General features: G+C 38.3%; 1 protein-coding gene and 1 long non-coding RNA gene across 2 annotated transcripts in view; one reads left to right on the top strand and one right to left on the bottom strand.

Moving 5' to 3' along the window:
* The window catches only part of LOC103379038 (plakophilin-3-like), a 16,634-nt gene extending 10,294 nt beyond the window's left edge, over positions 1-6,340 (top strand). Inside the window, exons 8-13 of the mRNA XM_025055583.1 lie at positions 56-220; positions 846-1,025; positions 1,379-1,532; positions 1,763-1,958; positions 2,140-2,227; positions 4,137-6,340. Of these exons, the coding sequence (XP_024911351.1) occupies positions 56-220; positions 846-1,025; positions 1,379-1,532; positions 1,763-1,958; positions 2,140-2,227; positions 4,137-4,178 (825 nt within the window). The 3' untranslated portion in view covers positions 4,179-6,340. The remainder of the gene's footprint in view (positions 1-55; positions 221-845; positions 1,026-1,378; positions 1,533-1,762; positions 1,959-2,139; positions 2,228-4,136) is intronic.
* LOC112487020 (uncharacterized) lies at positions 2,719-4,995 on the bottom strand. The gene is made up of 3 exons (XR_003049720.1): positions 4,914-4,995; positions 3,327-3,562; positions 2,719-2,852 (listed from the first exon to the last, which is right to left on the bottom strand). It is a non-coding gene; the product is annotated as an uncharacterized LOC112487020 (long non-coding RNA).
* Positions 6,341-9,037: the final 2,697 nt, after the last annotated feature.

Here is a 9,037-nt window from a genome sequence, read left to right on the forward strand (position 1 = left end):
CACCACTGACCATGTGACCAGTAACATCGTAGAATGTAACGGTTTACCACATTAGGGTTCGGAGAACTGCCTGTGCGTGATGAGGAACCTGTCGTACCAGCTGTACTCAGAGCTCCCTCCGTCGGCACGTCTACGTCTGGAAGGAAAGAGCAGAGCGTCTGCGTCCAGAGACATCGACCCTGTGGGCTGCTTCAGTGTCTACAACAAAAAACATCAAGAGGTGAAATTCATACAAAAACAAAAACACACACACAGAGTGACTTTAGTCTTCAGGTACTTAAGTCCTTGAATCAGATTCCACCCTCAGGAATATTAGCCTGCAGCAACTAGCTAACAACACAAGCTTCTGTGAAATTAGTACTGACACAGAGTTCCAGTACTGTTTGCACAGTTTACTCAGTGCAATGTTAGGGACCGCCTTTATCTTCAGTAATGCCAGCAACTTCTTTCAGCTAGCTGACGACAGAAATATGATGTAGATTCAGTCCTATTAGTCCCCCACGTTAGCTTCTTTTGTGCTCAACCTTTAGCTGCAAAATGACTGAAACTAACTCTAAAGTTTCAGTAGCTTTCCAATCTGAGTAGCATTAGCAATTAGCATTAGCGTTTTATCTTCAGTTGGCATGGCTTAGCTACAATAGCATTAGTAATGTTAGCTAGACCTTTCAGATTGAGTAATGTTAGCATGAGCTTTTTGCTCTATTCATTGTGTGTGGCATTTCAGGTAGTGCTGCTAACCTTCTTGAAACTACTGACACCTGCTAGTTTTAGCACATGTCAATATTTGTGATTTACTTCTTGCTGCAGCACCGACTTTGTTTTTCTTTTCTTTGTTCCAACAACAGCGTAAACAGAACCTGAACGCTCTGTCTGAAATCAACCGTCAACCCAGAGGAGCAGAATGGCTGTGGCATCCAAAGGTGTTGACACTGTATAAAAATGTGATCCAAAACACAGACGTCAGCACAACCAGCTGCGAGGCTGCGATAGGGGCGCTGCAAAACATCACCACAGGAGACTCCTGGGTGAGGACCGCACTTTGATACAAAAATATATTTCCCAGAATTTTAACCTTAAAATATGATCTAGCTAAGTATTTTAGGGAAAATGAGTGCATTTTTATTCATTTTTTGAAAAATGTTTACATTTTAAAGACTCAGGAAATTATCAATATTGTATGTTACTATCACAAAACTTGACTGACCAAAAAAATTGTTTTTTTCTTCATTTTAATCACAAAATATGATATAGCTATGTATTTTTTGGGAAACTAGAGAAACTTTTATTTTTTAATAGTTTTTTTTCCGATGATGTTGTTACTGTTATTAACAACAATATATTTGTGTACGTGTGTGTGTGTGTGTGTGTGTGGTGTCAGTGGCCCTCAGTGCTTGTTAACTTGGCCTTGGAGCAGGAGAAGATTCTTCCACTCCTTCTGGATCTGATAGAGTCCAGCAGTGAGGTGAAGCTCCGCCCTCTGACGGGTGTTCTGAGGAATCTGGCCCGACACACCACCAACAAGGAACACTTTGGTGAGACACGTGTCCACAGCTCACTGTCAGAGTGTTGCCACCTGACGCCACAGAAACAGTGTTTGGTCCGACCGGTTCACGGAGCTGCTGTTAATTATGAAGCTGGAAATAAAACATGTTTTTCACATTTTGAATTAACAGTAAATGATGTAACGGAACCGTCTGACTGACAGGTGGCACCAGACCACTACAGACAGTTGAATAAAAGACAGTTGCTCTGTTTCCTGCAGCCAAGTCTGTGGTCTCCGTCATTGTGTCCAAACTACCGTCTGACGGCCTCCAGAAGACACCGTCCGGTGAGGTGGTGTCCAACCTGTGTGGTGTCCTCAACCACCTGGTGTCCCACAGCTCTGCGGCAGCGAGGGACATCGCCTTCTACAACGGACTGCCCAAATTAGTGGGCATCAAGACGTTCCATGACAGCAGGTGAGACCCAGGGATTTATCTTGGGGTAACTATGGAAACCAGATACAGTTACCACTCCCCCTGCTGGCCTTCTTCCAGATGAACTCCTGGTCTTTAACCCTTGGTAATCAGTGACTGGTACTCTCTCTCCTCTGGTATTTCCTTCTGTCGCCCACTGTCTCTTTGATTGTTTTTTCCTCAGCCCTGGGAGTCTGAAAGGTGCTCGAGCCGCCGCCACCGTTCTGTACAACATGTTCCAGTACAACAAGCTGCACAAAGACTACAAAGTGGTGAGGAAGGAGATGAGGTTAAGATAATTAATGACATTCAATAAAGTGATAACGGGTTTTTGAGAGCTCCAAACCTCTGGAGAGAATACAAAATGCAGTTTTGCTTTAAACCGTTCCTGGGTTCATGTGTAACTGTCCCAGATGATTTAGCCCTGAGTCTAAACTCGTGGTGTTTGGAGGACTGTCTTCGGCACCAGGTCACAGCCCACTTCTTTGTACGTGACTGAAACCCAGAACTAGATCAGCATCTTTTTGGGCTTTAAACATTTGCTCAAATACAAGCTAACGTCGCTCAGACGTAGGATTGAACGTGTCAACGACCTTGAAGATGACCTGAGAAACTTTTCTTAACTTTCCTACAACCATGAGCCTTGACCAGACTCAACTCTACAATAAGATCCCGTTGTTTTAGATCGACTCGTCCGTGTGAAAGTTTCTGCAAATGAGGTTTTCTCGTGCAGTCGTAGACGAGATGGTACAGGCGTCGGCTCAGCTTTATCTCTACCACTCTGCTTCGGTGGTTTCTATCTGAAACATCTGGTTCTTGTCACATATGACCTCCACTGCTCTCCTCTAATTGGTCCCAGTCCTCGTCTTCGTCCACGCCTCATCCATAGATTCTTGACTGTGAAGAAACAAATACCCCAGCCGGGGCAGTTCCTCTGTGTTGAGTGACATTTGAAAACAAAGACAGAAAAATCAAATTTCTTTTTTTTACAGAGGACAGACATTAACATTTAGCTTGTTTGTAACTTTAGCTAACATTTGCCTAGTTTTTTTGTGGTATTAACCTAGCCTTACTGGAGTTAGCTGGTGTTCGAATAAGCTATGTTTAGCTTGTTAGCTGAATTATTCTGTAACTGTTAGCTAGCAATTAGCTGCTGTGTATTTAACCTTTAAAGCCTTTTATCTTATTTCCAGTTTCTTTTTTTGCTTGATGTAAGCTTTGGCTAACATCGAACAGATTATTTGCTGACTAAAATGTTCAGGTTCATTTTAGCTGTTGTTTTTTTGGCTTGGTTTTTCACTAAAGACTAGTAGAGGGCGGGGTGTGTGATAGATAGATAGAATCAGATTATTATAACAGATCTTTAATCACCTCTGACACTGAGACACAATCGTCTTCATACATGAATTACATTTGATTATAGTTTTGGTTGAATCTCAGTTGTTTTTGCTGGTTTTGGGTCAAGGTCAGGGTCAGGGTCAGGGTCAGGGTCTGGGCTCGGTCCAGACTGTGACTAAGGTGTGTTTTGGGTTGGTCTGCCTTGTTCCTCCTGGACTGAATAAATCAGGCCTGGGTTCGCTGGTCTTGGCGGCAGCTGCTACTTCCTGCTGGACTTTGACAAAACAGAACAGAATCAGCTTCACAGTGTGAGCTCTCATTAACACCAACTCTGACAAAAGAGAAAAAAAGAAAAGAGAAACGCAGCCAGGAACGGTCAGTGGTGGAAGAAGAACAACAACAGAGAGTAAAAACCTGAGTGAGCCTTTAGAGGTTGTGGGGGCGAATCCTGTGGACTGTCGGGAAGGAAAGAATGTGGGTGAGGATGAACTATGACCTCCAGCCGTGACACAGGTGTGTGTGTATATGTGTGTGTCAAATTCCTCTTTCTTTAGAAGTCAGAGCCTTACAGTACTTTTTATTCACAACTAGACGCTGCTTCAAACTGTAATGAGTGACTGTACAAAAACATTCCTCAGTCCCACCTCCTCGGAGCAAAGAACAAGACCACCCTCTTCTGGACACATATATAAATACACATATTAAAAATAATTCAAAAGATAAACAACTAACAAACAACTAAAGTTAAATAAATTTAACAACAATGTTGGACTTCTTTTTTTAAACAATATTTTCATGATTTTTATTTTTATCTAATTGCATTTGTTTGTCTCTGTTTTTCAGAAAGGATTTTCCAGACGGGACTTCACGGATGCCACTTTTTAGGGACGTCACATGACTGCTGTCCACCAGGTGGACCCAGCTGTCTCAGACTGAAAGGACAGTCTCAGCTGGTGATCTCACTTCTGCCTTTCAGGAGAAAAATTGCGGCAAGGCTGCCAGGAGGAACAAGGTTCATCGACCAATCAGAGGCCTTAGCTAAGGAACACTTACACCTTGACTTAGGATATAGTTTGTAGAAAACTGTTGAACTGGATCAACTGCTTCATCATCTACTGCCAGGGTTTTTACATCTTTAGATTTTTATGAAGTGGCTAAAACTATGGCTTGTTTTTTCACTAATAACTAAGAATGATCTTTTAATTGGCCAATACTGATCCAATAACTGGTCATTCATTGAAGTCTGACCTTCTTCCTTTCCGTCTCTGCTGCTGAAACTGAATCTTTAAATAACTGAAACTAAACTAAATCTGACGTGAGAAAACCAGTAGATGTTTTTACTGCTAAGGTTTTATTTATGGCCTTTGAATTCCATTATTACTATACTTTTATGATATTATCACAACATTGGGTGATTAATAATCAAATCATATTTTTGTTACATAAAGCCCCCTGCTGGTCAGACCTACATTCAAACAGTGTAAAACTGTTGAAGGGCCCCTTTAACTCTGAGGAAGAAATCTGACAGAGATCAAACTTTCACCAAAGTCGATCAGAGGAATTTCATACAGCTGTAAAACATCAAATGAATTTTACAAGAGTGGAGCTATGGCCTCTGACCTTCAGTGGGGGAGTTAACACGGGGGAGGATCCTCCAGGGTCGGCAGGGAAGACTTTTATCATTCTCAACATTTCCCAACATCTAAAAATGGACAGATGAACGCCAGAGTTTAAGATTCTTACAAACATAGAAACGCAGTAACTGGACAAAGAAACTAAGGCTAGCTGGGTCTTCACTTTTATCACAATATAGTGGAAATGTGAAAACAGATAAACTTAGAATTATGGAAGCTATTTTCTAACCTAGCTAGACTAGCCAGCTAGCGTGTCCTCTTTCACTTACAGTTAGAGCAGCTTTGGTAAGAAACAGCTTGAAAGTAAACTCTAGAGATCAATACAAACGTTAGCAATGGTGTGGCTATTTAGCTGCACCTTTAACTTCTGTCGTAAAAACAACAGGCTAGCTGGAAAAAAAATGTTACGACTGAGTGAGGAACAAAGTTGGTAATCTAGACAAGCTTAGTATCACATCCACTTCCTGTAATTAAAATCATTAGAAAATAGAATATATTATAGAAAGGAAACACACAATTTTCTCTTTCAGCTTTACGACTTTTTCCTGCAACACCACAGGTTTTTTTCTTTCCTGAAACGTTCAGACTTTTTACATTAATTTACAGATTTTCTTTCTTGTAACATAACGACTTCCTGTAAACAAACTTCTGATAATTTTTTAAAAAAAATTCTCACTGTGGCCCTATATGTAATAAATAATATACAATAAAATAATTGTATATTTACAATAAAAAAAGAGTAATATCTCACCTTAAAGTTGTAATGGCTGGCTGTCAAAAAAGTTCAAACACTAAGAAATGGTTGCTGGTAAGAGTACATAAAATAACTCTGTCAGTGTTGGGCAGAGAATAGTTCTCTTACCTTTTCATTGTTTTTTTATTATTATTATTATTATTTTTTTAGTCAAACAAATGATTCTTGAAGTAGACGTAGGAAGGTACCAGCGGTACCAGCACTCAATGGATCTCCTTACATTAACACAGACTTTCACAGACCGCCGCGTCACTGTGTTGTTCTGTCTGTCCAAAGTTGATCTTTTCAAATTTAAGTTCAAGACTCCACCTTGTGGTGAAAGATAACAACTACATTTTAACTTTTTATTGGTAGTATCGATTCGTAAAATATACACAGAAAGTTAAACATGTCCAAGAAAATAATGTTTATTAGGTGTAAGTATTTTATTGGATTTTTGTTTCAACCATATTCAGTATGATTTCATGGTTGCCTTATGTTTAACGCTTGTTTACATTTTTCTGCTCTTTGATCTTTCACAGCCATTTTAACCAGAAATAAATAATTACTTAGACTCCAAATATGTTTGTAATGCGTGTTTTTCTAAAACAAAACGCTCTACGTTGTACGCCACAGCAATTTTAGCCTTTGTCCGGCGTCACGGAAATTGAGCATTTTCCCCCGTTCGACATTTTTTTCGTTGGACATAACTTCATTGAAAATAAACTATTTTCTGTACCTGGTCGTCTGTGGGCAGTCTATCCGTGTGGTCCGTAGCAATGATTGGATACTTCCGAGATACGGCGGTAGCTGACAGGCTGAATGGTGTTTCAACCAAACCGCTCGCTCACAACCATCGCACGCACTTTAGCGTCTGAAATTCGCAGTTGTTTAGATACAGTAAAGGCGCCAATGTACCGAAAATAAGAAGTCGCCACCCTTTGACTGAGACCGGTGGGTGAGGATTATGAACCAGCATTCTGCAATTGGTGTGGAAACGGCTTTTCTGTCGGACGTCGTCGTGAATCTGATGGGAGACAACACGGTGCACGTGAGTCACAAACAGAAGAACACAACAGAAAACCAAATGAAGCTGAGTTGGCTCAAATTACTGCAGTATAAGTTACCAGTGTTTACCATATAGTGCAGTATGAACATTCATATCGGTTAACCGACTGCAGAAAATCTCAAATCTCCAGTGAGATTCAGGTCAAGAGCCCACAGCTGTATAAAGTTCCACAACGATGTAGAATATATGTTCATGGCTACTGAATCTTGTTACAGTCTAGGTTTTACCATTTGGTTGCTTCTTTTCTACCAATGTGTTTCAGAAACGTCCTATTCATAGTGCTGAGAAAGGCTGTTGTCCTGCCACTTGCTGGAAGTGATGGAAAATCTGTTTGGTGGTGGTGAGTTATTTCTACTTTCTACCCAATCAAACCTGCTACTGGTCCCCTTATTTTGTCGATTTAGAGGTGGTAACCCTTAAAAAACTTAGCTATGTCAATATTTGTGGTTAAAATTCCGAGAAAATATACGTTTTTCGTACGTCAACTTTTGATTACGGTAAAATACTATACCAATAAGTTCCTGAACAAATCTGCGGAAAAAAAAGGTTCTCAAAAATGACTAAAAATGCACTCATTTGTCTTAAAATACTTAGCTATGTCCATTTCTGTTGTTAAAATTCAGAAAGATTATACTTTTTTGGTACGTCAACTTTTGATCACAGTGAAATACTATACCATTAAGTTCCTGAACAAATCTCTGGACATTGTTTTTCTCAAAAATGACTAAAAATGCACTCATTTGTCTTAAAATACTTAGCTATGTCCATTTCTGTTGTTAAAATTCAGAAAAATTATACTTTTTTGGTATGTCAACTTTTGATCACAGTAAAATGCTATACCATTAAGTTGCTGAACAAATCTCCGGAAAAAAAAGTTTCTCGAAAATGACTAAAAATGCACTCATTTGTCTTAAAATACTTAGCTATGTCCATTTCTGTTGTTAAAATTCAGAAAGATTATACTTTTTTGGTAAGTCAACTTTTGATCACAGTAAAATACTATACCATTAAGTTGCTGAACAAATCTCCGGAAAAAAAAGTTTCTCAAAAATGACTAAAAATGCACTCATTTGTCTTAAAATACTTAGCTATGTCCATTTCTGTTGTTAAAATTCAGAAAGATTATACTTTTTTGGTACGTCAACTTTTGATTACGGTAAAATACTATACCAATAAGTTCCTGAACAAATCTCCGGAAAAAAAAGTTTTTCAAAAATGACTAAAAATGCACTCATTTGTCTTAAAATACTTAGCTATGTCCATTTCTGTTGTTAAAATTCAGAAAAAATATACTTTTTTGGTAAGTCAACTTTTGATCACAGTGAAATACTATACCATTAAGTTGCTGAACAAATCTCCGGAAAAAAAAGTTTCTCGAAAATGACTAAAAATGCACTCATTTGTCTTAAAATACTTAGCTATGTCCATTTCTGTTGTTAAAATTCAGAAAGATTATACTTTTTTGGTATGTCAACTTTTGATCACAGTAAAATACTATACCATTAAGTTCCTGAACAAATCTCCGGAAAAAAAAGTTTTTCAAAAATGACTAAAAATGCACTCATTTGTCTTAAAATACTTAGCTATGTCCATTTCTGTTGTTAAAATTCAGAAAAAATATACTTTTTTGGTACGTCAACTTTTGATCACAGTAAAATACTATACCAGTAAGTTCCTGAACAAATCTGCGGAAAAAAAAGGTTCTCAAAAATGACTAAAAATGCACTCATTTGTCTTAAAATACTTAGCTATGTCCATTTCTGTTGTTAAAATTCAGAAAGATTATACTTTTTTGGTAAGTCAACTTTTGATCACAGTAAAATGCTATACCATTAAGTTCCTGAACAAATCTGCGGAAAAAAAAGGTTCTCAAAAATGACTAAAAATGCACTCATTTGTCTTAAAATACTTAGCTATGTCCATTTCTGTTGTTAAAATTCAGAAAGATTATACTTTTTTGGTACGTCAACTTTTGATTACGGTAAAATACTATATCAATAAGTTCCTGAACAAATCTGCGGAAAAAAAAGGTTCTCAAAAATGACTAAAAATGCACTCATTTGTCTTAAAATACTTAGCTATGTCCATTTCTGTTGTTAAAATTCAGAAAGATTATACTTTTTTGGTACGTCAACTTTTGATCACAGTAAAATACTATACCAGTAAGTTCCTGAACAAATCTGCGGAAAAAAAAGGTTCTCAAAAATGACTAAAAATGCACTCATTTGTCTTAAAATACTTAGCGCAGTTGTTTAGATACAGTAAAGGCGCCAATATGCAGTGTACCGAAAATAAGAAGTCGCCACCC

This window comes from Cynoglossus semilaevis, chromosome 5, assembly GCF_000523025.1.
Source record: "Cynoglossus semilaevis isolate Cse_v1.0 chromosome 5, Cse_v1.0, whole genome shotgun sequence".
Classification (NCBI taxonomy): domain Eukaryota; kingdom Metazoa; phylum Chordata; class Actinopteri; order Pleuronectiformes; family Cynoglossidae; genus Cynoglossus; species Cynoglossus semilaevis.